Consider the following 26,103-nt stretch of genomic DNA (forward strand, 5'->3'; position numbering starts at 1 on the left):
TCACTTCTTGATGTTTTCTTGAGACCGAGTGGTCAGGCCCAATTCAAATGGGATGGGCCTGCACACACAGCCTCGATATGCTCTTCAAGAACAAAAATGTATATAAATGCATGCGCACACACCTATACTTTTGGGTTAGCATAGCATTTCCCTCCAAAAAGATTGAAGCCTCCCTCCAAACAATTTTTGCTCAAGTTCGAGGAAATCGAAACCAAATCGTCTTCTTTACCAAAGAAAGAACTCAAGAAATGAGTGAATCTCATGCCATGTCGAAGAGCAACCAGGATGATCTCGACCTCCTCCTCTCTCTCCAAGATAGGGTTTTGGAAACCCCTCCGGCTTCTCCTTCGCACCCTCACTCCCCTTCTTCCCCAGGTTCGATCTGGGGTTTAAAAAAAATTCCATCTTTTTCGTGTTTGTGATTGAGCTCTCACAAATTCGCTTTTTTTCTCGATCGATGCTCATGGGTGGTACTGCAATTGAAGTAGAATTTGCTTGTTAGTTGAACTCTGCAGCCTTTTTTTAGCTCATCTTAATCAGTAATGCCCAGGATACCTTTCGGATGATGGAATGCCGAAGAGACGGGAACAGGTAGATATGTCTGTGTTCCGAGATGCAGTTGAAGATTGCTTGGATTACAAGCCTGAACCCACTAAAGGATCTGGTAACTTAAACCCGTCGAGGGCAGCTGCAGAGCCTGATGTTGAGAAGTTCTCGGGTCTGCGCATAAGGTGGCTTCATTGCCTCAATGTTTTGTTGGATTTTCTAGTTCGTGCTTGTATGTTCCTTCATTTTCGACACTTTCTTGCTCGGATACAATATCTCCTTTTGGAAGTTCTTTTGGACTTTACATTGTGTAGCTCTAGCTTTACTCCGGAGATATTTGCTAAATTTTCTACTGCAATGCTTGAATGGTTACTTCGCACTCTACATTATTAACTCAGGAAAAGTATCAGGGTTACAAATTGCAAAGAATTGGATATCTGCTGCTTGTGTTGCTAATACATAGAAGGGGCTTTTGGATTCTTTTTTTTTGTTTTGTCCTTTGTGAACTTTTCATCCCTGAAGCACTGAATGGAGTTACTCAGTTTTAATTTGTAGAAGTCTTCTTCAAAGAGATTTTCGTGTTGACATCTTCTTTTGTCCTTCAGGAATCAGTTGATCACCCCAACAGAGCTTCATGATCATTTTTCGGACATCAGATTTGTTCGCTTACCAGTGATAAAGTAACGTGTTCTCTTATCAATGTACTCTATAAATGACATCTTTTTATTTCACTTTTTGACATTTTTCTATTTCATTTTTGGAAGCAAATCTATTTCCACCTCAAACCTTTATGATTTCTAGTTTTTTCTTCGAAAGGCTGACTAAAGATTTCTGGTTTATTCAAGTTATTAGGGCAACATCATTAGTAATTTCTGTGTTTGGTTGCCCAGGAATTTGTTGGCGGGGGATACTCTTTCTGGTTGCTGGGCAACTGTTGCTGTGCTGACTGAGAAGGGGAGTCCAAAGACTAGTTCTACAGGGAAGAACTATTGTATATGGAAAATTGGAAGCCTAAATGAAGATGCCATTTCCCTTTTCTTATTTGGTGATGCTTATCAAAGAAATTCAGATGAGAAGGTCGGTTCCACCTTTGCCCTGTTCAACTGCAATGTTCGAAAGGACTCCATGGTACAGAATATTAAGATTGGTACATCGTGCCATTTTTTCTTTCAATAGAAGGATATTATGAGGTACATCTCCTTTCTGTTCTCCTTTTTTCTGTTTTTTCAGGGAGGGTTTTCTCTAAGCATATATTCTCCTAGCCAAATATTGAAAATCGGTACATCAGCTGATTATGGAGTTTGCAAGGGGAAACGGAAGGATGGAATGGCTTGTACATTGGTCATAAACAAGTATGATACGTGTCCCACAATTTCCCTATAATATGAAGATAAAGTTTGTGGATAATGCAAACAGCAAAATCTATAGATTTTTGATGTCATTTCAGTTTTTCTCTGGAAATGATCTTCACTTAATTTTTCTTGTATATCAGCAAAATGATATACATTGGCAAAATTTCCTTCTATGGGTCTCTAACGTTTTTGTGGCCTTATCCATCTTCATGGTTTCTAACCGTGAGGTTGTGCAGTTTGCACTGAAGGTGTCTGGCTTTTCCCTGGTCCAAATTGTGGTCTATGTTGCAGACTAATGTTCATATACTGGAAGAGGATGTGTAAAATGTGTGTTTTTAATTATAGTTTCCTTGTGAACCTCAGCATTATACCATTAAGTTCTTTTCTTTGGAAAAGGAATGAGAAATAAGGGATTCAAACAATGCCTTACCCAAAAAAAAAATAAGGGATTCAAACAAAAGCTGTTCTGGAGCATAAATGGCTTTGTGGAAATGAAGAATTCCCTAAATATGGTGATTGAGTTATTATTTAACTATCCCCACCCAGTCGAGGGAAAGGCTAATAAGGAATTCTTACTATCAACCGAAAAAAATCGTGTCTGATTCTTCTTGGTTAATGGATACACAATACTTGATGTTTGATCCGAATTAGTTTACTTATATGCTAGCCTGAAAACGTTCCCATTGGCTGACAAAGTCTTGTTCTTTCATTCTGTCTCTATTGCTGACAGTTTTCTAGATTTCAAACTTATATTTTCTTTGTATTCAAATAAATCTGGTAACAAGACAAGCAAGAAAATTCATTCTCAGAGGCTAGTGATCTTCTAGATAGCCTACCTGAAATGTGGACTATCCGCAGCATGAAGAAAGGAGAACTGCTATGTTCTGATGAACAAGATTCAGATATGCGAACCACCAAAGTGATGGACCTAGTGGATAAGGCCGAGGCATGAGTTTCTCATCCACCTTCAGCACACATGAACCAAGTGTCGTCCTATGGAGTCTTATTCCACTAGCACATGAGAGTGACATGGCTCACCCCCCATGGATTCCTTGCCATTGAGGGCAGCAGTCAATGCTCATACCAGACATCCAGGAACTGCTTTGCAGTGGCTTTGTTCCGTGCTTCATTTTGTTTGAGCACGTCTTGGGATTTTCTACCATTTGGTGTCTTTCCAATCTTTTCAGTTCATTGAATGAGGTTCCAGATATAGCTTCTTAAAGCGCTTTTAAAACTAAGAATCTAGCAAATTTGAATTTTGAAGTGCTCTAGATGTTTGCGAACTTTCAAGGCATCTCTAATCATTGCTTAATATGCCGACATGACGACTAATTTCCATATGTTTATGCTTCTTCTGCTGCTGTCTCTATACTGGGTAATTTATGGCATTATGTGTTGTATGTTATTCCTTGTTCTCTAAATTGCATTGTCTATTTAACCTTGTAAATGTGTATTTTCAGGCACCGTGGGATATATTGCAGGTACCATAAGTCGGTGAGTGATTCTGTGAACTATTTTCTTTGGCGAATTTATTTCAAAATAATCTCCATATCTGATTCTTCATACTGTTACATACAACAGAAGGCTTCGGAGAAATATTCCAGCACACGAACTCAGCTCATTGGGGGGTAAGCTATAGCCTTCCTGAGAACTAGCTCTCAAGACTTCCAATTGTTTAGACAAGACTTAGATGACTTCTACTCGTTTCAAAATGGCAGGATAGGGAGAAGACCAAACTACTTCGACTAATGTTCCCTTTTTTCCCCTTCTTTCCCTTATTTTGGCAGGAATATCAGAACAGCATTTAGGAACCACCTTAATGCCGAGGGAATCTATGTCGTTGATCGTCTTTCTGACAGAACAAACGTTAAAAAGGCAACACAGCCAGTGAAACTGTTATCGGTGGAAGGGCTGAAAAAAGCTTTAAGGTACATATGATCATACTCGAATTTTGAGAATTATAAATTTTGAGTGCTCTTTCTCTGCCTTTTTACTTCCTGTTAAACCTGATAGTCCTTACACAATTATCATGAAAGTCAAATTACTTGCATTGACTTTAATCTTGTTTTGGCATTTGAAAAAAGTAGAATACATTTTATGATTCGATCCACATTGGGTATAGATGACCTGAATTCTGACAGCGATAATATGAGAAATGTTCTGTGTGACTGACAATTTAGAAGGTTGCGTGGTCAGGAAAACAAAAAATAGCGCTGATTGTTTCATATGTTGCATTGCTTATTGTGATTTTAAGACCTAATAAAGCAGTTTAATGATCTCTTTGCATACTATAGCTTATTAATCATCGTGTGTTCTTTATTTTTCTTCTTAATGTGATCATACCGACAAATACCATGAATAACTAGTGGTGCAGGGAAGGTGACGACAAACACACATTCACAGGGAATAAGATTTCTGTCTGAAGTAACAGGTTAGAGATAATTAGCCTCTTTGGTGTAGACTCTTTATAAGCCGATAATCTTATCCAATTCCCTCCTGTGTGCCAGCAAAAATGGAGCCAAGAAGTTCGAATAAGGAATCTTCTCTGAAATCTGAACCCGTGGCCAGCAAGGACAAAAGGTTTACTTCAACCAATCTCAAGTCTTGATTTTTGAATTTACTAAAAGGTGCCATGCAAGGCTCAACTTTTGGTCGAACCGATATTGTTTGTTTAACTCGTCAGGAAATCATCTGCTGTCAAAGTGGATCCATCTTTATTCCAAAGAAATGAACGAACGGGCGTGAAGAGGAGCAAAACAGAAGAAGATTCCGCTAACAAAACTAAGCTGGGCACTGGGAAGCTGATTGAACTAGAACTCTTCAGCTCAGATGACGAAATATGAACATAGTCAATTGAGCCGAGGTCTAGTAGCATGCCACCAGTTGGAGTACTTTTAAATGTGAACTCTTGATGGTTGGGAGCGGCGACTCCGAAACTAGCGGAAAACAACCATTGGTCAGCCCTGCCTTGGTGCGATATTTTTGGGACTTGAAGATGGCGAGATTGAACTCCTAGTCCCGGCATCGCGCAGCGGATGGCTGATCACGATGTGGTCGTCGAGCACCGAGAGTTTGAGACTCCTGTCTTAGTACTTGGACTGAGGTGTTGATGATATTCTCAAACTATTTGGATTAGGCCACTGTCAGGAGGATATCATTTGACCAAGAAATGAACCAGATGGCAATGATGTACCGCTATTATACATTGGTCAATTACTTTTGATATCTTCGCGATATCTAGTGCTGTTGATTAATCGTGAAGATGATCAATGAGCGATGCTTAGTTAGTGAAGCGACGTCTCTGATTAACCATGCATGACGTGCGTGATACCTTTAATATCTTATACTTTCTCCGAAACATAATGGGATGTCGGACTTTAAGCCAAATGTCTATGCGAACCCTAAGAAATCCGCGAGGAAATCGATCCGACCTGACCCCGTCAGCACAAGTGATGTGTGTCCCCAAGTTAGGGTCAAAATCGTTTTTTAAATAGTATGATTCGGTAGAGTGATGATGGTTCCTTCACCAACTACAACAACCACTTTATTTCTTTTCCACGTACATTGCATTATGGCATGATGAATGTGAGGGGTATCAATTGGGCCTGTACACAATAAAAGAAGTGAGCCCCCCATCTCACCAAATGAATTGCTTCTAAACGAGGCGTCAATTCTTGGTGCCAACCCACACCACTTAATAAGTACAAAGAGAACCCACACCTACAAATTTTGATTTTTCTATGTACTTATTATTGATCACTATTATTGTTGGTGCTTCCTTAACCAGGAAGTTAGAGCCGGGAAATCGCCCAATTTGTCTTAGAATTATTGTATGGATGCCATTCTAGTTCTAAAATTTTTAAATTTCATCAATTGAGTCCTAAATCTTTGCGCAACATTAGGAAGAAATAAAAGTAAGGGATTTATATATGTTTCGGACTTCCCGCCAGCATACCTCACTCCTAATTGTATAAGAAATCGAACTCAAAACAAAGATTGTGGAGGACTTTCTAAGAAGGGCTCGGGAAAAGAATCGCTCATGTTCTTCCTACTCCAATCTCGTTTGGTTTTAACACTATACGAAACATCTGGCTGGTACGCCATGTAGGAAGGTCCATGATGATTGGACTATCAAGTCAACGATTTCCACAAAAAATAGACTAGAAGAACTATATCAAAATTTGAAGCAAAGGTGCAGGACTAAAGTGGCGAAATTGAAAAGTTTAGGACTAAATTATCATCCGTACTATAAGTTTAGGACTGATTAGATAATTTTCCCCAAGTTAGAGCTGATTAGAGCAGATGCGAACCTCCATGCAAGGAAGAGGGACTTGATCACTCACTTATGTCAACGTGAATAAATAATTAAGGGAAGGCTCTTTTGATTATTCATATCTTGAAGCATAACCTACTTTAACTACTTTTAGTTTTTTCTTTTATTATTTCGTGCTTTTTATTTTACGTCCCATCAAACGTTTTATTTTTTCTTATAAATTGTTCCATAAGCCTTTAGAAACTCGTTCTCCATGCCCGTGCCCCTGAAATATAAAAAAAGAAAAGAAAAGGTTACCGTTTATAGTACCTCGATTTCTTTTAATCGAGAATTTAGAAATGTGATCCGAAATCCAAACAAACTAAGATTTGCTCGTTTATGTTAATCATCAAGAAGCTCTCTTTTTTTGGGTGGGGAAAGAAAAGGAGAGAATGGCTTTTGTTAGGTGTTGTACCTAGAGCTAGATTTTTTAGTTATGTTAGGTCAACCTATATTGGGATATATACACTACTTCATTGCATGCCTCCTGTCCCGATTACTTTAGGGTATGTCAAGAAACGCAATCTGTTTCGTTTCTACATCTTGATCAATTGAGATAGAATATTTCTTCACAGGTGAGCATGAGATTTGAGAAACATCAACATGTTATGATGTCATGATCAATCACTGTCGAGTGTTGCACCAGCACCTGTTTCAGTGCTCATTTTTTTGTCTGACATGGAGATGGAGTGCGAAGAGAACATGCTCGATCGGGTTGTGTTTTGCTGGCAGTTTGCGCGGGGAGCGATCGTAGTTTTGATTCGTTTAAGGATTCTGAATCATGCCGCGAGATTCTTCAAGTGACTATACTCCTAACCAAGCATGGAGCAAAGTTAACATGGGATGGCAACATGCATTGCTCACCTTTTGCTTGAACATACTAATGAAATACTTCACAAACTTCCTGGTTCGAATTGTGGACTACAGAGAGAATGCTCGGCACTAATGTTAATCCTAACTTATTGGTTCGAGGTCGGCGACCTTTGTTAATAGGCCCATTGAGATGCTCAATGCCTAAACTCAAAACACACGATTGTTTCGAGCAACTTCAATCTTGTGACCTTGTTCTAAGACAATCGATTTATCCTACCGGTCCATCCATCACTGCGATAGTAATGTGAGTGATGGACAATGTGTACAAGAACCAAGAACGGATTTGAAGCCACATGACATCCCCGCAATTACTTAGCAATTCCTGCTTCAAAGCTAGCGAGAGTTAAAAACTATCGTGGTAGTTGACTTAATTGTGTAGAGTTCATTCCCATATAGTTTGAAGTCCCTTTTGTCACAGGTTCGATTTGCTCAATTGTTATTTAATATAAAAAAAAAACCTTAATTTATCTATGGTGTTGCTTCGGCTTGATTGGGCACGGGATAATTGCAGCTTTACATCGACTGGCATTATAGTAGGCATGACGACACGTTTGTTCTAATAAATCGTAAATGTGGCTCAAATTAAGCATTTCGTCACGGATGTGAAACTTGTATTATTATGCCGTAGCCTCTTTCCATTCTTTTACTCATCAAAAAATGAATTTTGCTGAAGAGTGACCCCGGAACACTTGCTGAACAATCAAACAAAGGAACTTTTCCCCGACCCATGGGTTATTTTTCGTGTTTGTGTTGCAAAAATTCTTTCGAAAATGAAACAGTTCTCCAAGTCTCTCGACGGCGAGAAATTATTACATGATCTATAAAATCATACAACTCAACATCATCAAAAAATTATCGACTATACATAATCACACATGATTAAACTACTCACATGATGTAAATCTATATAATCCATCCTTCCATCCATCCATCCATCCATCCATCGTCCTCGTTGAGATGATTTACAAGGAGCTATGGAGTTTGGAAAGGTTCTTGCTTTTTTCCACTTGAGAGAATATATGTAGGCGATTCAGGGTGTGTTGCTAGTCAAGTAAAGCTTTTGCCACCGTGAGCTCGCCTTAAACATATCCTTCATCGCAGCTGGCAAGAGTTGTCTCTCTCCATCCTGCCCCCCTTATAAAGAAAACAAGAAAGAAAATCTCTCTCTCTCTCTCTCTCTCTCTCTCTGGGTAGTGGGTAGTCAGAGTGCGTTTTCTTCCCGGACGACCCACTTCCGCTCCGTTTCCCCCGGTTTTCAATGCGCCTCGTTTCGCGGTCGCAGAGCTTCGCCGTCTCTGCTCAAGACTAGCCGGTGCAGGGGGACGTTTCCGACGTGGTAGGAGGAGGGGGGGAGAGAGACCATGAGTGCGTCGAGGTTCATCAAGTGCGTCACCGTCGGCGACGGAGCCGTCGGCAAGACTTGCATGCTCATCTCCTACACCAGCAACACCTTCCCCACGGTACGCCCTTTTGCTCCCTTCAAGCCCCTGCCCGTCCTCTTGTTTTCCCCCGGGAAATGGTGGGCCGCTGGAAGAATTCGGCTTCTTTCTGGGGCTCTGAGCAACTGGGTTGACTCGGGCTGTGCTGGGTTTTCAATTAGAGGCAAAAACGAATGCTTATCAGTTGGGTTCTTGAGTTCGTTTCGTTGCTGTGCGAATAAATTGGTGCCCAATTTGAGTTACTCCTTATCTGGAGAAAGGAAGAGAGTCAAGAAAGATAGGTAGTGCTTTCTGGGTCGGTTCTTGAAATCGAGTCGAGCATTCTTGAAGATTTTTTTTTTTTTTTTTTGGTCGAGGAGCATTCTTGAAGATGAAACGTTGATTTCTGGCCTATTGAATTTGGCATATTGTTCATGAAAAAGCCAACCTTTTTGTGACGGGTTTGTGAAAAATTTGCGCCCTATAATACTCTGCTTCAAAACCTTTTTGTAATGGGTTTGTGAAATGCAAGGCAAAATACGAAAAACATAGCTAACTTTAGACCCAATGGACATACCTCTATTTTTACAAGTATCATTTACATATCTTTAACAAAACCCCACATTGAAAAGATCAAATTGGCTCTCCTTGCAAACTCATTTTAGGATCTTGCTTAGGGTTTGGGTGGTTTGGTTTTTAGCTGATTTTGAGTATTTTGAGGGTTGTGAGAATTCAGGATTTGGGGATGGGCATTTTTTAAAAGAAAATGATATTTTCGTAAATAGAAAGACGAGGAAAATCTCTGATGGTACAAAGTGGTTTCCAAAGTTAAGTTTTGGTATTCGGTGAAAGGTGAGATATTCTTTTGATTTAAAGCTGTGTCAAGGGACTATATGGGTATCTTCGGGGTTTGCTGTAGATAGCAATTTAAATTCTTTTCAGTGCCTTGGAGTACACAACTTCCTTTTTGTTCTTAGTTGTGGGATGAGGTGAAGAACAATAGAAAATCTTTGAAGTTGAATTTGGGAATGTGGTGCTGAAAGTGGCCAAAATTCGTTTTTATTCTCAGTATTAGGAACAACTTCAGCTTGTTAACTTTGCTTTAAAAGAAAGAAGTGGTACCTAGTTATCTTTTAATGTTTGCAGTCCATTATTGTTGCAAAGCTTCAGACCACTGTTTAATCTTTCCATGAGACAATTGGATATGCTGTAGCAAATTGAGATAGCATTTCTTGTCTCTGAAATGCTCTTCCATGGGACCATCCAATCTGTGCGGCTGGATGTGACATTAATTCTCTGTCTGGCATGAGATATGGGAAATTGTCATCTCGTGTTATGATATCAGTTTCCATGAACCAAACTGAGGGAACACATCTTTTGATAACCTCTTCAGTGCCTTGTCATTCTGATGGGTCATTGGAAAGATAATTATTGTGGCCATTGCTATTTATTTTTGGGACAGGACTATGTACCAACTGTGTTCGACAATTTCAGTGCAAATGTTGTAGTGGATGGAAGCACTGTTAATCTGGGTTTGTGGGATACAGCCGGTACATTCTCTTGATTTCAGATGAATCCTCCTCTATCTTGCTAGAGTTTTCTTTTGGGTTGGTATAACACTTTAATTCTAATAAAACAGGACAGGAAGACTATAATAGGCTAAGACCTCTTAGCTACCGTGGGGCTGATGTTTTCCTGCTCGCTTTCTCTCTCATTAGCAAGGCCAGCTATGAAAATGTTGCCAAAAAGGTGAGTCGTATCGATTTGATATCTGTTTTACCTTTTCAGTATTCTTTCAGCCAACACATAATATCCCGTTGCTGGTTCCTCAGACTCTTGATGAAAACTTTTTCTTTTTCCTTTTCTGTTTGGATGTTTAGTGGATTCCTGAGTTGCGGCACTATGCACCTGGCGTTCCAATTATTCTCGTTGGTACAAAACTTGGTTAGTGTCTACAACTGGATTACCTTGCTTTGTTCTCACGTTTTAGCAAAGCATATCTGTTCCGACTTAAGGCTGTTGGTCTCTGATCAACTTTCACGGGGAGAAGTTTCTGTCTGCTTCTCAGATACATTGCTTATTTTACTAATGGCCTAAGTAATGATTTTGCGGTGCTCTCGACTTGTGTGATAGGACATGTAGATAATGTTCTTTTGTATGACAATCGTTTCATTCTATTAAGGCTTCTACTGCAAATAATTCCCTTGCAAAAAAGCCTGTATAAGAGGAAAAGGACAAGATAGTTCCCTGGCTACTGGAATTGACATGGAGAACAAAATTACCTGTTTTCGTACGGGCTGGCATGTGACTTGAATTGACATTGTGAACAAAAAAAATTTTCTTGTCTTCCCTGCTCCTTTTATAGGAGAGTTTAGATATTTAATTTGTAATAATAATTTGCAGATGTGAATCAAATTTTTCTTCGAAGATCTATTCCATCTATATCCCTGGTGTTTTACCATATGCTAAACTACATGGAGATGCAAATGTTTAATTTCTTATACATTAGCACTCCTCTCCGCTTGTAAACTGCATATCGGCCCAGTCATAGAGTGTGAAAATTGATTTCTATGAGGAGACAAACAAGGTAGTGACCCGATCTGTGAGCGAGACTTTTTTCAGATATCACATTGATTTCTATCGCTGTGTTTCCAGCTTTGCAGGAACAATGTGTCTACGTCCATACTTATTTTAGCATAATATTGAAATGAAATGTCACGATTAGGCAGGAAAAGGTGCTTTCTTGTTGTGTCCGCGGTCCAAGCATTATTGATTTCTGTCTAGGGATACTAATTCATAGACCTACTTAACTGATATTATCTCTTGTGACCCCATGAATCATGAACTGGAATTTGATCTTATGACAACTATATTTCACTTCTTGCAGATCTTCGAGATGACAAGCAGTTCTTCATAGACCATCCTGGTGCAGTTCCCATTACCACAGCACAGGTGGGTGATCATTCTTTGTTGTTAAATATTACCCATTTTTATCCTCCTCGTCAGTCTTGGTTGGTGTCCCACCACTAAAATGGAGCTGTTAATGTTCCCGTTTTGGTAGGGTGAGGAACTAAAGAAGCTTATTGGAGCTGCTGCTTATATTGAGTGTAGTTCAAAGACTCAGCAGGTTTTTAGATATTTTCCCCGTTATTTGGATGATCGGAACAGAACTTTCAATACCCATTTCTCTTAGTTCTCTTGTTTTCTTGTTTATAATTACAGAATGTGAAAGCTGTCTTTGATGCTGCCATTAAGGTGGTTCTCCAACCACCGAAGCAGAGGAAGAAGAAGAAGAGAAAGTCTCAGAAGGCATGCTCTATACTATGATCTCGAAGAAAATCGAAAAAAATCAAAGCTACGATCCTGAAGAAATTAGTAAGTTTTTCGACCAAAATTTGAAGAAGCAAGATGGCTACAGTTAGGAATCTCCACTGACAACCAGATAAAGATATATGTCTGCCATAGGCGCTGAACTTGTTCGTTTAATGGTTGTTAGTTTTATGATGTGGACTGTATATTAGTTTGGTTACATGTTCTGTAACCCGCACATGTTTAGCTCGTGTTTCACATTGCGTAAAATTACTGTTTCCCAGATTGTTAAGGCATGGTCATATATGTGGTTATGTAATTCGATCTCCTACTGCACTAGACAACTATTGTGAAACTCGACGCATTGTGTAATCTACTTTACCCAGATTGCTAAGACCTAATGATCAACTTGTTCCCGTCTTTTTTTCTCTTCATATGGTTAAAATTGTGCTCTCTGTCATTGCCCATGGCCATGTATGCAAGACTAGCCCTCTTCATTTCATCTAATTTTGCAGCATTAGTCTGGTTTCATTCATTTTCTCTTAGCTTTAATTTATTAAAGGAATGGTTCGGAAAAGATGCAATTGTTGGATGGCTTCGAAAGAATGAGCTGTGATACAGGTTCTGCATATGTTCGCTCAATCACAGGCACTGTGCATATCACTGAAAGATGTTCAACCGTTGGCCAAACACTGGGCAGACATGTCAATCTCGTTCTATCAACCTCAACCTTAAACACCAAGTCATGCAAACATGTTGATCCAAGTCCTTATCTCTTGCCGCTTGGTGCCCGGGCATTCCCCCGCCCGCGCACAATCACCTGTCAAGAACTTCACGTTAAATGAACGGTCCAAGTCATTGGCTATAACGATTCGTTGATACTGATGGACGGGGCCTGGACGGGGCTTCAGCCGCGCCTCGTAATGGTCAAGCATGAGCCCGAGGCCATTCATGAAATGCATCCCAAGCCTACCAAGGAGCAATATTTGCATGAATCGGGTGCATATGAGTCTACTAGATCTCAGGAAAAGTACCAAGAAAGTCATAAACCTATTGTACTTATACCAATTTAGTCTTAAACTTTTCGACTGTACCAATTGAGTCCTAAACCTTTTTACGATTTATCAATATAGTCTATTTGGTTGGAAATCACTGACATAGACGCCGATCATCCAACATGGCATGAATGGTACGTGGCACAATGGGGGCACATGTGAGGGCTGACAAAGTGCAGCTCTTGACTTGCTTCTAGGATGATAATGTTGCTCACTGAATAGGGAAAACATCCCATCTCAAGATAGGTCTGCTACCACGTTTTTAACAAGGAGAGAAACCTCCATTGGTTTACTGAGATCAAGAGAAGCTTAGTAGGCGAAAGAGGGTACTACAAAAAGCGTAGTTGGTTCCAAATGCCACACTTGTCAAGAAAAGCACAAGAGACCGAAGATACCCGAACAATTTTGATCGGGGAGCCACCAATGGAGTGCAGTGTCCTGTTCTGTTGGGCGAGCATTCTATGTACCCAAGGTAGGATGTTAATGGTTGAAGAATGCAGGGAAACGACAGAATAACCCGCAACGAGGACATTGTGGAATTGAGTGAGGGAGAATGTCATAGATTGGAGTGATGCAAGAATTCTCCCGTATACGCATACCCTTGTGAGTAGAGCTAGTGGCGTTGGAGTGAAGAGTGAGTGATTTAGAATGAACGATACAACTTATTCGCAGGAGTGGCGTTAGGGCGTGTGCTAGGAGTTCTATAATATAATGGTTATAACTTTGAGGAGCTCTGAAGGCGGGATTGGCCTGACGTACACAAACTGGTTGGGAGCTAATGTCACTCTTCTGATGAAGCCATGGCAGGCCGAAATCAGTTGTTGTGCCCAAGTGTTCTGTGTGTCTTGCTTGAGAGATTAGATGTCCAAGCTAAATTGGGCATAGTACGATCCGATATGAGGATGTTATTCGTTATATTGTTTTTAAGAATAGCTATAAAAGGAAGGCTGGTATGATATTTTCGGCTCATCAGGCACCGCACAGGCTATTTTGTGGCCATGAATCTGTCTTGTCACGAAGGATTGTGTCTGTAATCTTGAGTTACTTCATCCCAGTACCTTCAAGTCTGAGTATATAGAACTGAGTGGGAAGATAGATGTGCTTGGCCGTCCACCTATCATAATATTCCGAGCAACATGCACCAGTGCAGATCACAAAACTCTACAGTTCAAGGATTAATGATGAGAGTACATGCTTCGTGTCTAAAAACTTTTGGAAGCTTTCTTGCACCAAACAATTGGAGTGAAAGTGATTAAGCATAAAGAAAGATCTCCACTCCCTCTTCGAAAGACCATCCGCACGAAATTTGGAGGACTTCAATTCCTCCGCCGTCGCCTGTGAAAGAAACTCGTCGCGTCGTGTCTAAGCACATTGCCGATGCAATGAAATGAATCAATCGACATTCCAATATGACAATTACGAGTCAGAAAAAGGAGATGAAAACTTTATGTATCTGAAATTCAAACGAGTCTGGACAGTGGACTTCCTCTAATTGGGGGCGATCAACGTTTCAAATGTATGAATGAGAGCGTCTCCTGCATCAAAATCTACATCGCTATCTGCAATGTCAGCAGGGCCCCAGTCAGCAGTTTCTCCCAAGAGGCAGTTTAGATTTGTGAGTCACCAACTGAATCAGAGTGGTTGGTATGTCAACAATTGTGCAGCTTGAAAAATGTGACCAAAGAGTTTTACGAGGACCAAACGCTACTTCACTTCAATCATTGATGTATAAGCAATTGAAAGTGCAATGGAGTGCAGATATGATCATCTTTCCAAAGAGAGGACCAGAGGCTGATGATGATTGCTGTCGTTGGCCAAACGAAGCGATGGCCCCCAAACGCATCCAAGAGAGATGCGATTCCTCACTCCATGACAAGTAGATCGGAGTGAGCGAGCGAGTGAGACCTACTTCCATTTTACATGTGCATGCATAATTACATGATAAGCATGATTGTCCAAAAAAGTCATAAACCTATTGTACGGCGATCCAATTCAGTCTCAACTCCTTCAATCGTGTCAATTCAGTCTTAAACCTTAAACCTTAAACCTTTTAACGATTAACAAAAATTGGCCGAAAATTGGAGTCGGTCATCCTACATGATATGACCGGCTCTGACGTGAATAATTTTTGTAGAGAAAAAAAAGAGTAGAGTGTGGTAGGCCACTCATTCGCCTTCCCACCCAAAGGTTCCTTCTCGTCTTTGAAATTTAAAACGGAAAGGACTCATCAGCTCCTCTCGTTTTCCCTGCATTTTTTTCTTGAAAGTGGCAACTTTAGATAAGATGGGTATTCTTCCTTTTTCCTCTCTTTATTCTGTTTGCATCGAAAAAGCTTGGTTTCCAGTGATCTCAGCGTCCTTTGGCCTCGCAAGAACTCGAACAGTGATCACATGTCATCCCTTGGCCAAGTGTCCCGCCACAATCCACAACTGATGCGTCGGTAGATTTTGCTGATGCAAAAGATCTCACCTATGTCCATAGACAAGAACCTTTGATTGTAGACAATGCTATAATATGCTAGGAAAAACGACACAGATGATCTTTGAACTTTACTCCAATATATAATATGATTCCCAAAATTTTTAATTTGTATTATACAAAAATGTTCAATGTAGAAGGGGACTAAATTGAACATGTACCAAATATTTAGAGACCGCATTGAACAAATTCAAAGTTTATGGATCACATTGTATATTGAGATAAATTTCAGTGACAATATTAAATAAATTAAAATTTCATGAATCACATTGCACATATAATCAAAGTTCAGGGATCATTTATCTCAAAATGCTAAATCACGGGTTCAAGACAAAAGCTCGGCAAATTCCTCCATCGTAAAATCCTAGGACGGAGCAATAAAACACGGGGTACTTCCTTAGCATTATTAGAGTCCGGTCAATTATGCCCCACACTAACGAGCAATCAACATCTTCAACATTTCTTAATAATTCTAGATTCGTTTCATGGACTACTCGAGAGTCCAATTTAACCCTTCTTTTTTATTGGGAGGTGGTCAAAAACGGGGAAGTTGAAATTACCCGGAAATTCCATTTTTGACCCGAAGATCAATAGAATATTTTAACAGAATAATTAGAGATTTTTTTTATTTAAAGAATAATTAGAGGCTGACACGCTTTGAATATTCTTAACTTTGGAGCGATCACGATCCCAATGATCCATGCCTTCCAATAAGAGGATGAAAGACAGGTCAGTCCGTGGCTGCTTTTTGCTTTTTGGACCACTCCTTACCTTGGAATAAAAGGAAAACGAATAAAAATAAAACATGCGAATATATTCATTAAATTAACTTTAGTACATAAGAAGGAATTAAATTATTTTTGGCCTAAGGGGGGAAAGAAATGTCTAGGGGAATCAATAACTTTTTGGTCATGCGATTGTGACGTCCTAAACAATTTGTGCATATCTTTTATGCGCGTGGATCTACGATGATGATTCGCATGACCGGGCGATAACGATGAACCCTCGTACGGTTGATCTTCTTTCGCTTAATTTGGTTGGCGAGGGGTCGAAATTAAGCCTGATTGAGAATGATTTTCCTCGTTAATTCCCGGTGCACCAACTAATTATTCAATGTTAAAAGCCAGGATCAATCACATTACCTCTTTTCGGACAACGTAGGGCATCTCTACTCTACGTGTCCCTCTCGAGGAAGTTGAGCAAGCTACGACTTGTCTACGGCTACGTATTCCTAGCCCAAGTATCCGAAAACTCGTGACGTCGAACAATCAGGAAACTCGATCTTTTCAATTGATTGGCCCATTTCGACCCAAAAAAAAAAAATTCGATTGGCTGATCGGTTAGTGGACAAACGATTTAGTTGTTCTTAGAAATGATCGAAATGTGTTTTCTCGCCGGCATAATGCATATGCCTCTACGTACGAACGAAATATAGTATCGGATTCGCACGAGATTGGCAATCCAAAGGTTCTTGTCCTATAGCTAGATAATTAGCACGCTAATCATGACCATAGCAACTATTTTTACATAGAAAAAAGTGTGGCTTCAATCTAGACTCCCATACGAATCAATGAAAAGATACTGTTGCTAGCGTGTTGATTCCGCAGATTAATTCTACCGCGACTTGGTCGGATTATAAGTTTCGTTATCGATATGTCACAATCAATTATGATAATTCATGTCATTTCAATCATTATCACGGTTGCTAGCGAACCCGTTGCGTGCACCTTGTCGCCGCCATCAAATCCGTCGAAAATCTCAAGTACATGACTCGTGGACTAAAATTGGGTATATCGAATCGAACCACTTTGCGTCTCATCTAGTCATTAGTATTTTACTCATCATGAAACCCCTAATTATCCTCGTTTTATTATTATCGTTGCTTCTGGTCCTAACATGATCGCCCGTAAGTCAATCAACCCGGCGTTGACTGAAGAGCTTTTCTCTTTCAATATCGCATGCAACGAGAAGGGGCCTCCTGTCGGTCGACCCGCAATAGCCGGTGGCAAGCTCCCTCGGCCCACCGCATCGGCCCCCCGCAAAATGACCGGACATCAGGGGTTTCCCGCGAAAAGTGCCGGTTTCCCGTTGACGGGGACTCCAACGAAGTTAAACTGCTCCACTAAAACACGTCCGCGTCTCTCTCTCTCTCTCTCTCTCTCTTTCCCAATGGCCCAAACGACAAGGCAGCGCACGCTTTTCTTTCCATGGTAAAATTCCTTTTGCGTCGCCGACACTTTCCTCCCCAAGGATTTTGACCTCGGAGTTTCCCCTCTCGTCTCTTCAAACGTTCAAACGAAAGCAGACAAGAACCCGTTTGCTTAGCCGTGCGAAACTCTTCCCCACACGGCCCGGCATTTCTTCACGGTTCATCGGATTGATGTCACATCCTCTCCCTGTCTTGCTTTGAATACCATTCTTTCCCTTTTTTTTAAGTTTCGTTGACGAGCCCAGAAGAGGGTGGCGTTAGGTAGGCCGGTGTTGTGTTGGCGGCAATTTCGCAGATTTTAAAATGGACATGGTGGGATTGAGCCCCGGATGGCCACAAAGTTTAGGTACCATTCTCGATTGTCCTCTTCCCCTTATCGCGTCATGGGTTCTGCCCGTTTCGTCCGGATATAACAGTGGTGTGTGTGTGTGCGGGGATGGCTTGTGTTCTTATTCTTTTTTTGGGGTGTTTATGCGGGCACGCGAATTTTTCTTGGGGATTCGTGGGGCTTAAATTCGCTGATGGTGTTGCTTTCTGCAAGTGCACAAGTAAAGAAAGTGGGGGCATTTGGGGCTTCTTTTATGTCTAGTACGAGTCCTGAGTGGTCAACATGCCTGATTCAATGCTGCAGAGAACCGAATGACATGTGGTAGAGCTTGGAGAGTTGTTGCGCCAGGATAGATCTCTGGTGTTTCCGTGTAAAAAGACCGAGGGTGTGAGGTTATTGCGAAGGAAGGAACGATGACTGTTGAGACAGTTAAGGCCGTGACGCAGAAGTATGTGTTGGTTGGTGTCCGGCTCGACGGCCATAGCAGAGAGCTACTGAGTTGGGCTATCGTGAAAGTGGCTGAACCGGGAGATAGGGTACTGGCTATCCATGTTTGTCGAGGTTCGTATATCGTGCAAAGCCTTCTCAGTATTATGTTAGCGAGTGAAATTCTAGTTTTAAATTCATATCTCGAATATCTGGAGTTGAGGGTACTTACAATATGCTGTCCAGATGATGCTTCACGAGATGGGTCCATGTTGGATAACTATCTGGAGGTTTATGCAGGTTTATGCAATGCAAAGAAGGTATGGACCTAATATGTAAAAATTTTGCAACTCTTTCTTGATGCTTAGGAGTGTGTTGCTGAATGTTTGTTTTAAACTGTAGGTGAATCTCACAGGCCAGGTGCTGAGAGGGAGCTCGTTTAGGAAGGTCCTGGTGAGAGAGACCAAGAATTATGCTGCTGTGGCCCTACTCGTTGGGATAGACAAGCAAGGTGCTCTCGGGTACTATATGATTGAGCGATGAACTCATTTCAATAAGTTGTAGTTGTTGGGATCTTTTCTTTTCCCTCTCGTCGTCACTCTAAATGGATTTTATCTGTTTAGGGTACATACTTCAACGGCCAAATATTGTGCCAAGCGGTTGCCGTCTTCTACTGATGTGCTGGCCATCCATAACGGGAAAATAGTCTTCAGGAGGTGTACCAATATTCAGCTTCCAGGTTAGCTGCTAGTGCTGTTGAAACCAATACCTTTTAGTTTAGTACTTCAAACTTCATCCGATTTAGTTTAACTACAGGAGTCAGAGGAGATCCTAGACCCAGTCTGTGTCAAAGAGGAAAGGCCAGCACTCAAGAAACCTCGTCTGAGTTTGGTGAATCCGAAGCTGAGTCTGATATTTCGACCACGGAAAGGATTCAGAGCCGGAGAGAGGAATTGCGTGCTAATTATAAAGATGTGAAAATCGGTGTCGCACGCGAAAATAGGATAGTTCTGTCGAGATCGGCTTCTGAACTTGCTGGAAGCCACTTGGAGCAGAGACCCGGTTGGCCCCTGCTAAGGAGAGCTACTTCTGATCCTCCACGGACTCTGAACGGAAGGAGCGTTTCTGTTGTTCAGTGGGTCATGAGCCTGCCAGATAGGTCTCTCTACCTGAACTCTCTACACCCTGATACTAGAGAGAGCCCACCACCGAAATATCATACCGAGACTGTGGATGGAAGCCATAAAAGTACTTCATCAAAGGCAAGCAAGCTACTGAAACAGATAGAGCTTTTGTTGAGAACAAAATCGTCAGATTGTGAATTGTTTGATTATGATGCCCTTAGAGACTCGACTTTGCATTTCTCATCAGGTTCGCCTTTTCATTCTATTGGATTTAGTTTTTTGTCTCCAGTTTCCATTGCAAGCAAGATCCACTCCTCATCTCTTTTTTCCTTTCAAGCAGAGCATCTGATTGGAAAAGGCGGCTCGAACTGTGTATATAAAGGCATTTTTCCAGATGGCACAACAGTGGCAGTAAAGGTCTTGAAGTCATCAGTCAAAGCAAATTCGAAAGATTTTTTGCTGGAGATGGACATTATCTCCTCGATGAAGCAAAAAAACATCACACCCCTTCGTGGAATCAGTGTCCAACGTAACAGTTTAATATCCGTTTATAATTTCCTTTCCCGGGGGAGCCTGGAGGAAAACCTACACGGTAATGCCTTCGGTGAGAATAACACCCTTGTTTATTTCATCTCAATTTGCTTCTGTGCTGAGACGACATTAGCATGCGATGCAGGTGATGGAAGAAACAAGCATGCACTGTCGTGGGCTGTAAGGTATAACATTGCCTCGGGAGTTGCAGAAGCCTTAAATTATTTGCACAACGAATGTGCTCGGCCCGTTATTCATAGAGATGTCAAGACATCGAACATTCTTCTCACGAATGAGTTTGAGCCGCAGGTATGCTTACAGCTCGTGTAAGATTAGCTAGGATGTTGAAGCAAATAAAATTTTGCAATAAATGACTGATGTTTCTTTCTGTGGCAGTTGTCTGATTTCGGGCTTGCAATATGGGGACCGCCAGCTTCAGCTTTTCTGACCAAAGTCGATGTAGTTGGAACATTTGGGTATCTTGCACCGGAATACTTCATGTATGGCAAATTGAGTGATAAGGTTGATGTCTATGCTTTTGGTGTGGTGTTGCTCGAACTCTTATCAGGAAGAAAACCGATAAGTTCCGACGCCCCCAAGGGACAAGAAAGTTTGGTCATGTGGGTAAGAAGCCTTCCTTATGCATATTCTCACACTGCATTGGTATTTTGAATGAACACCCAAATTTTGCAACTTTAGGCAAAGCCCATCATAGAGAGCGGGGATTCAAGAAGCATTCTGGACCCAGATCTCGGTGGACACGTGGACGAGGTTCAAACGCAAAGAATGGTTCTTGCAGCTAGACTTTGCATCACACGGTCAGCTAGGCTTCGCCCTAACATGAACCAGGTAAAAGAAAAATTACATTTGGGCGATGCCTTTCGAGATACCGGCGCATATCATGTTTATTAGTGGATTCGAAACAGTTCCCTTGAATGAATCGTGAGCCTTATTTGCGTTTTCAGATTCTGAAGATCCTAAACGGGGACATTAATGCTGACGAGTGGCTAGACTCTAAAACCAGTCATTGGGTGGATTCCGAAATTTCGGATGGCAACGACGATGAAGTTTATCCGAATTCAAGTGCGGAGTTGCACCTGAGCCTCGCCTTGCTGGATGTTTTTGATGATTATACATCGTTCAGCAGCACGGAACAGCGCAACAGCATTTCAGTGGATGAATACATGAAGGGAAGATGGAGCCGATCATCGAGCTTCGATTGACTTATTATGTACACTGTTACAATAGGAAAAAAAAATCCCTGGTGTAAGTAAACTCATGGATGTTCATTATAGTGTAAATCAATTCTGGCAATGTCCATGTCCCGATGGATTTCGAATGTCCCCAACTGAATAAAAGCTCAAACATTATGCCTCCAGTTAGGGAGGCCCAGCAGCTTAAAATGACTGGAGGATCCATTCAGCGGATCAAAACAAAATGTGCACGAGATCATCTTTCTAGTTTTATACTGATGGGTCAGTCAACCTACGTATATCTAATGATAAACAGTGTCAGCCCAGCACAGAATGCGGTGTTGGCCCAGAACAGAATGCGCATTTCCTCGAACACTTCAGTTTAAGACATGGTCACCCGGATGGATGAAGCCATAAAAAAAGGAGAGACGACGCAGGGCAAACGAAGAGGAGAACTATACTGTCTGAAAAGGATCCCAAGGGAACTCAAAAAAACCTCGGGAATCGATTTGACTTTTGCTCCCCCGAGAATGTCAAACGGAATAGTTTTGAGCGACCTGTTGCTCGGGGGTCAACTCATCGGTCATCATCGAATGATTACAAATATGATGGCAGCAGCCATTACCGTCGCTGGAGCGGGTATCAAACGGCCATTTCTGGTTTCGAGGATAAAAAATTCGTATCAGAGATAGAGAGAGAGAGAGAGAGAGAGAGAGAGAGAGAGAGAGAGAGAGAGAGAGGGGACCGAGAGGACCATGAAAAAGATGACAATTCACCCTTCTTGGAGCTCAAATTCGTCGAGCATAAGATAAGAACAGAACACGTGCCGGCCGCGGTCAAAAGAAAATCTCAAGCATGGAGAAAAAAAAGGAAGAGAGAGAGAGAGAGAGAAAGAGAGATGGGGAACCCAAATGAGCGATGGAGAGGAGACCCAGAAAAGAAAAGGCCATAAATAGATAGAGCAGATCTCGATTTACTTGGATCCGGGTCTCAAAACAATTTAATAAGAAACTGTCAATTTTTCGCCGCAAAATTCCAACTTTGAAGGGTCCAGGATCGGTCCAAAATTTCATAATTGTCGATTTGGCCCGAGTACAGTTTTTTCCGCGCCACCATATTAATCGCTCGCATAAAAGGGTAGGGGGGTGGGGGCGTGGGAGGGGGGAATATCGCTGCTGCCCGCACATATCGTGACGAGACACCTCTTCACACTGTCAGACTTTTCCTGCGTCTCTTTTGATCTCTGTCGCTCGCTCGCTCGCACGCACCACGCACTGCCCAAATTCTCCAAAAAGGGGACCCCGGAAGCGACGCCGCGCATTCCTTTCGCGGTGGTTGGGCGGAAACTTCCGGCGCACGTTCGCTCTCTTCTCTGGTTCGTTCGTTCGTTCGTTTTTCTTTCTTCCTTTCTTTCGTTCGTTCTCCGCCGCCGCCGCCGCCGGAATCGTCTCGCCTCTGTGAATTTTGCTCGTTTCGATTCCTCCGAAAAGGTGCCATTTTTGAGGGTTCCCCGAATTTTCTAGGGTTTTTTCTTTCTCCTTGTTTTCTTCTCCGTCTAATTTCCGATTCTCGTCGTCTAATTCGGTCCTTGCTTTGACGTCCGACGCTTTGCATTTGATGGATTTCGCCTGAATTTGTTGCCGTCTCCGCGTGGCGGGTGGTGGGGGTGGGCGTTCGATTTTTTTTTTTTTGTTTCCGATTCATCGTATTCTGGGATCGTGGGAATCTAGGGCATTGATTGGTCGTGCCGTTCCCGTGAGCCTTCGACGCGTCTGGTGTTGTCGGTTCTAATTCGAAAAATTTCGCCTTTTCTTCCCGTTGTCGTCAGATATCGAGCGCCGTCAGATTTTGGGGTTCCTCGAGCTGATTCGTGTTCCGAGATGGATGATGGGGAGCTCGATTTCTCGAATCAGGAAGTGTTTGGGAACACTGACGTGTTCTCAAGTTCGACTTTAGGAGAAGTTCCCGGTTGCCGCTCGATGGATAGTTTATTCGACGAAATTTTCAGGGATACCCATGCTTGTACCCACACTCACACTTGTAATCCGCCGGGACCGGACTCTTCGCATACCCACACGTGTTTTCATGTGCACACCAAAATCGTCCCCGCCGCCAGCGAGGAGAAGGTTTCTACTGATGACACTGCAGAGTCGACGGAGAAGAAATCGAAGAAGCGCCCGCTCGGCAATCGGGAGGCGGTAAGGAAATACCGCGAGAAGAAGAAGGCCCGTGCTGCCTCGTTAGAAGATGAGGTCACTAGATTGAGGGCCGTGAATCAGCAATTGGTGAAGAGGCTCCAGGGTCAGGCTGTATTGGAGGCCGAGATTGCTAGACTGAAGTGTTTGCTTGTGGATATAAGGGGCAGGATTGAAGGAGAGATAGGAGCTTTTCCGTATCAGAGATCAGCAATGCCTGGCAGTGCTTATGTGGTGAATCCTTGTAACATGCAGTGTAACGATCAGGTATATTGCCTTCATCCGAGAGCGGAGGGTAAGAGTGGAGATGGTACAAGCATGGATGGGCAGGGATATAGTGGTTGTGAATTTGAGAATCTCCAATGCCTAGCAAATCAGAACGGTTCAGGGCCCAAAATACTTCCTGGATGTGGAAACGAGAACATAGCATCAAATGCGGCTTCTTCTGGTGGAAGTAAGAAAAAAGGTGAAAACTGGATCACTTGTTTGCCTTTGTTACCAGCTCATAATCTGTTGATTATCCAACCCGGTTGCGTATGTTGTTTGTGCTCCTCTGTTTTCTGCAGTCTTCTGATGTCGTGTTGTTTGTTTTAAAAAGAAGAATGTCAAGAGATACATATTGGTTAACAAAATTATGTTGGTGCATTTTTATTGGAAGTATGGATGGTCCCCTTTTTGGAATACCCGCTTAAAGTTAGCCATATCAATTTGTAGATCTATTTTGGAAACGAATGTATGTATTCCTGAATGTTAATCTTAGAAATGTCGCGAATGTTGCCTTCCCTGTTGTCAGATTAGGCTGTTTTAGTTATGCAATTGAACTTCTGGTCTGGGCTTGAAGTTAATTCTTTGCCCTCCGATGAAGATTTGTTGTTAATATGCACTACACAGACGGATGTGCGATGCTCATGGTGCTGATGTTCTGTGGCATTGTTGCAAATTTACTTTGCATATTTTCATAGGAATATGAGGGACAAAAATTTTCGCTTTCCATTTCACACACGCCATTTGTCCAAGATGAGTGAACGCATCATTCTTCTCTTTTACGCTTGAGTTCACCCTCTCCTTCCACAGTAGTAGTTTAGAACGATGGGTTCTGTTGAATTAAGGACAAGATCTTTTTGATGATTATGTCTCTCTCTCTTTGCTAGACGATCGTAATAATGTTGGCTTCTGTGCCATCGGTCTTCTGGTATTTAATTTCTCTGAAATATGCTGAATATATTTCTTTGCTACCATTTGACTTCATCTTGCTTTTTATTATAGGAGGGTCTCGTGCAGCAACGGCTGGATGAGAATTGTTTGTGTAATCACCTCCATCTTTCAAGAAGACCTATAATTCAATAAGTGGTCTTCATGAGCGGCAGAGGTGGCTTGTGTCTGATTGTTTATTATTTAGTCTCTCAACGAACTTGGGATCAAAGAGCTGGCATGGCTCAGTTATGTTTTCGAAGGGTAATGTCTTAATATGCTCCATTTTAGACTGTTACTTAAGCTGGACCTCGATGGATGAATAGCCAGTGGACCTTCTAATGGAGGACAACTTGGTTTCTTATGAGGCTTTAAGACCTATTACTTTTGCAGTTCAGTGTCACAAGGTCACTTTCTCTGTGGCGGAAGTAGTGCTGCTTCTGATTAGTAGAAACGCTTCATTTTTGTATGCTTGATGATGAATTCTTGATTGTTGAAATGCATAAATTTAGGGAAGACGGGGGTTGTTCCAAGAACCATTAATCTCCTAATGTGGGAGAGCGAACTCTATCACTCTTGAGGGGTCGAGCTCTTCCATCTGTGGACTGAAATTAGGTTTGCTTGTTTGAAGAAACATAACTGGCGTGGGAATCTTCTGAATGATCTTTGCGAGCAGCATTTTGCGATAGAGATGTGGGGCGGTAGCACTGTATGACGAACATCATCTGTTTGGTTCCAGAAGTTGCCTTCCATATTACATTATGCAAATGATGATGATGTTCATCTTCTAACTTATGTGATGGAGCTAAGCTGGTGAACCTGCCCCTGCCATTGGTGCAAGTACGGCATTTTAGCAAAGAGAGAGTCGAGAGAAGTGAAGGTGTATATTCGCTGATTTGCCGAGGAAATCTGTAAAAGTTTTGGCTACGTTAATGCATCGAATGAAGGGTGAGGAGCTTGTTCGAGCTCGTTCTCGTTCTGAATTGAAATCTGACAAATAACCAAGAGCCAACATGGTCCGTAGGTAGATCATTTTGGAGGGGGATATAATATTCCAAGTGTGTTCTCTAGGACTACGATCCTGCATTAGTTAGTTGAAATTAGACAAATGGGCATCAACCCACAGGCAAAGGGAAACTGGCGTTCCCACCGATGATGTCGTAGGGTCAGATGGTATCTATTTCACTCCGACCCGAGATTTCAGTACAGTTGCTTGGCTGATCGAGCTGGCGATAGAACTAAAATACTAGGAGGATGACTCATGAATGGGTACGGCTTGTCGAGTGGACCGAGCGTGACAGCAGGAAAGAGTGGACTAGGTTATGTCCGACAAAGGAACTATCTGAACGCTAGGTCTTTGCTTGCAACGAACTTAAAAACTATTTGGGGCAGATCATATGTGCTAATATGTAACAAGAATTCTTAGGCAGCCTATCAGTTTCTTTGTGAAGATAAACGCTATCAAGTCACCGTAAGATGCATCCTCCTTCACGCTATCTGTCCAAGGTCTCGTCGGATTAGGAGTGCGGTCGAGTTCAAAAAAAGTTCGTCAATCAGTTTCAT

The 26,103-nt window shown here is 41.9% G+C and overlaps 4 protein-coding genes across 7 annotated transcripts; all 4 read left to right on the top strand.

Annotated features, from left to right (window-relative positions):
• The first annotated feature begins 106 nt into the window (after window positions 1–106).
• On the top strand, window positions 107–5,182 carry LOC130138703 (uncharacterized). The gene is made up of 11 exons (XM_056313586.1): window positions 107–375; window positions 551–731; window positions 1,152–1,226; window positions 1,437–1,674; window positions 1,777–1,898; window positions 3,359–3,392; window positions 3,480–3,526; window positions 3,686–3,826; window positions 4,265–4,329; window positions 4,406–4,478; window positions 4,582–5,182. The coding sequence occupies exons 1-11, from the start codon at window positions 111–113 to the stop codon at window positions 4,739–4,741; spliced, it is 1,401 nt and encodes a 466-aa protein (XP_056169561.1). The 5' UTR covers window positions 107–110; the 3' UTR covers window positions 4,742–5,182.
• A 2,987-nt stretch (window positions 5,183–8,169) lies between these two features.
• LOC115672732 (rac-like GTP-binding protein 5) lies at window positions 8,170–12,227 on the top strand. The gene is made up of 7 exons (XM_030594650.2): window positions 8,170–8,543; window positions 9,964–10,051; window positions 10,141–10,250; window positions 10,382–10,445; window positions 11,389–11,453; window positions 11,563–11,628; window positions 11,724–12,227. Exons 1-7 carry the CDS (start codon window positions 8,445–8,447, stop codon window positions 11,826–11,828), a joined length of 597 nt encoding a protein of 198 aa, XP_030450510.1. The 5' UTR covers window positions 8,170–8,444; the 3' UTR covers window positions 11,829–12,227.
• Window positions 12,228–17,614: 5,387 nt separating this feature from the next.
• LOC130138858 (protein kinase STUNTED-like) lies at window positions 17,615–21,275 on the top strand. Of its 3 annotated transcripts, XM_056314189.1 has the most exons (11): window positions 17,615–17,898; window positions 18,184–18,441; window positions 18,553–18,626; window positions 18,709–18,827; window positions 18,930–19,045; window positions 19,123–19,677; window positions 19,771–20,022; window positions 20,107–20,270; window positions 20,358–20,585; window positions 20,661–20,810; window positions 20,927–21,275. In XM_056314189.1, exons 2-11 carry the CDS (start codon window positions 18,294–18,296, stop codon window positions 21,182–21,184), a joined length of 2,064 nt encoding a protein of 687 aa, XP_056170164.1. In that variant the 5' UTR covers window positions 17,615–17,898; window positions 18,184–18,293; the 3' UTR covers window positions 21,185–21,275. The 3 variants fall into 3 exon arrangements, with proteins under 3 accessions (XP_056170164.1, XP_056170165.1, XP_056170166.1); XM_056314190.1 differs by lacking the exon at window positions 17,615–17,898 and having other exon boundaries at window positions 17,921–18,441; XM_056314191.1 differs by lacking the exons at window positions 17,615–17,898; window positions 18,184–18,441; window positions 18,553–18,626 and having other exon boundaries at window positions 18,790–18,817.
• A 1,051-nt stretch (window positions 21,276–22,326) lies between these two features.
• On the top strand, window positions 22,327–24,838 carry LOC130138775 (basic leucine zipper 23-like). 2 transcript variants are annotated; one of them, XM_056313850.1, is made up of 3 exons: window positions 22,327–22,529; window positions 22,983–23,815; window positions 24,616–24,838. In XM_056313850.1, exons 2-3 carry the CDS (start codon window positions 23,035–23,037, stop codon window positions 24,642–24,644), a joined length of 810 nt encoding a protein of 269 aa, XP_056169825.1. In that variant the 5' UTR covers window positions 22,327–22,529; window positions 22,983–23,034; the 3' UTR covers window positions 24,645–24,838. The 2 variants fall into 2 exon arrangements, with proteins under 2 accessions (XP_056169825.1, XP_056169826.1); XM_056313851.1 differs by lacking the exon at window positions 22,327–22,529 and adding an exon at window positions 22,533–22,644.
• The last annotated feature ends 1,265 nt before the right edge of the window (window positions 24,839–26,103 follow it).

The sequence above is a fragment of the Syzygium oleosum genome, unplaced genomic scaffold, assembly GCF_021117445.2.
Source record: "Syzygium oleosum isolate NSW1041296 unplaced genomic scaffold, Sole_v2.1 Sole_v2.08, whole genome shotgun sequence".
NCBI classification, from domain to species: domain Eukaryota; kingdom Viridiplantae; phylum Streptophyta; class Magnoliopsida; order Myrtales; family Myrtaceae; genus Syzygium; species Syzygium oleosum.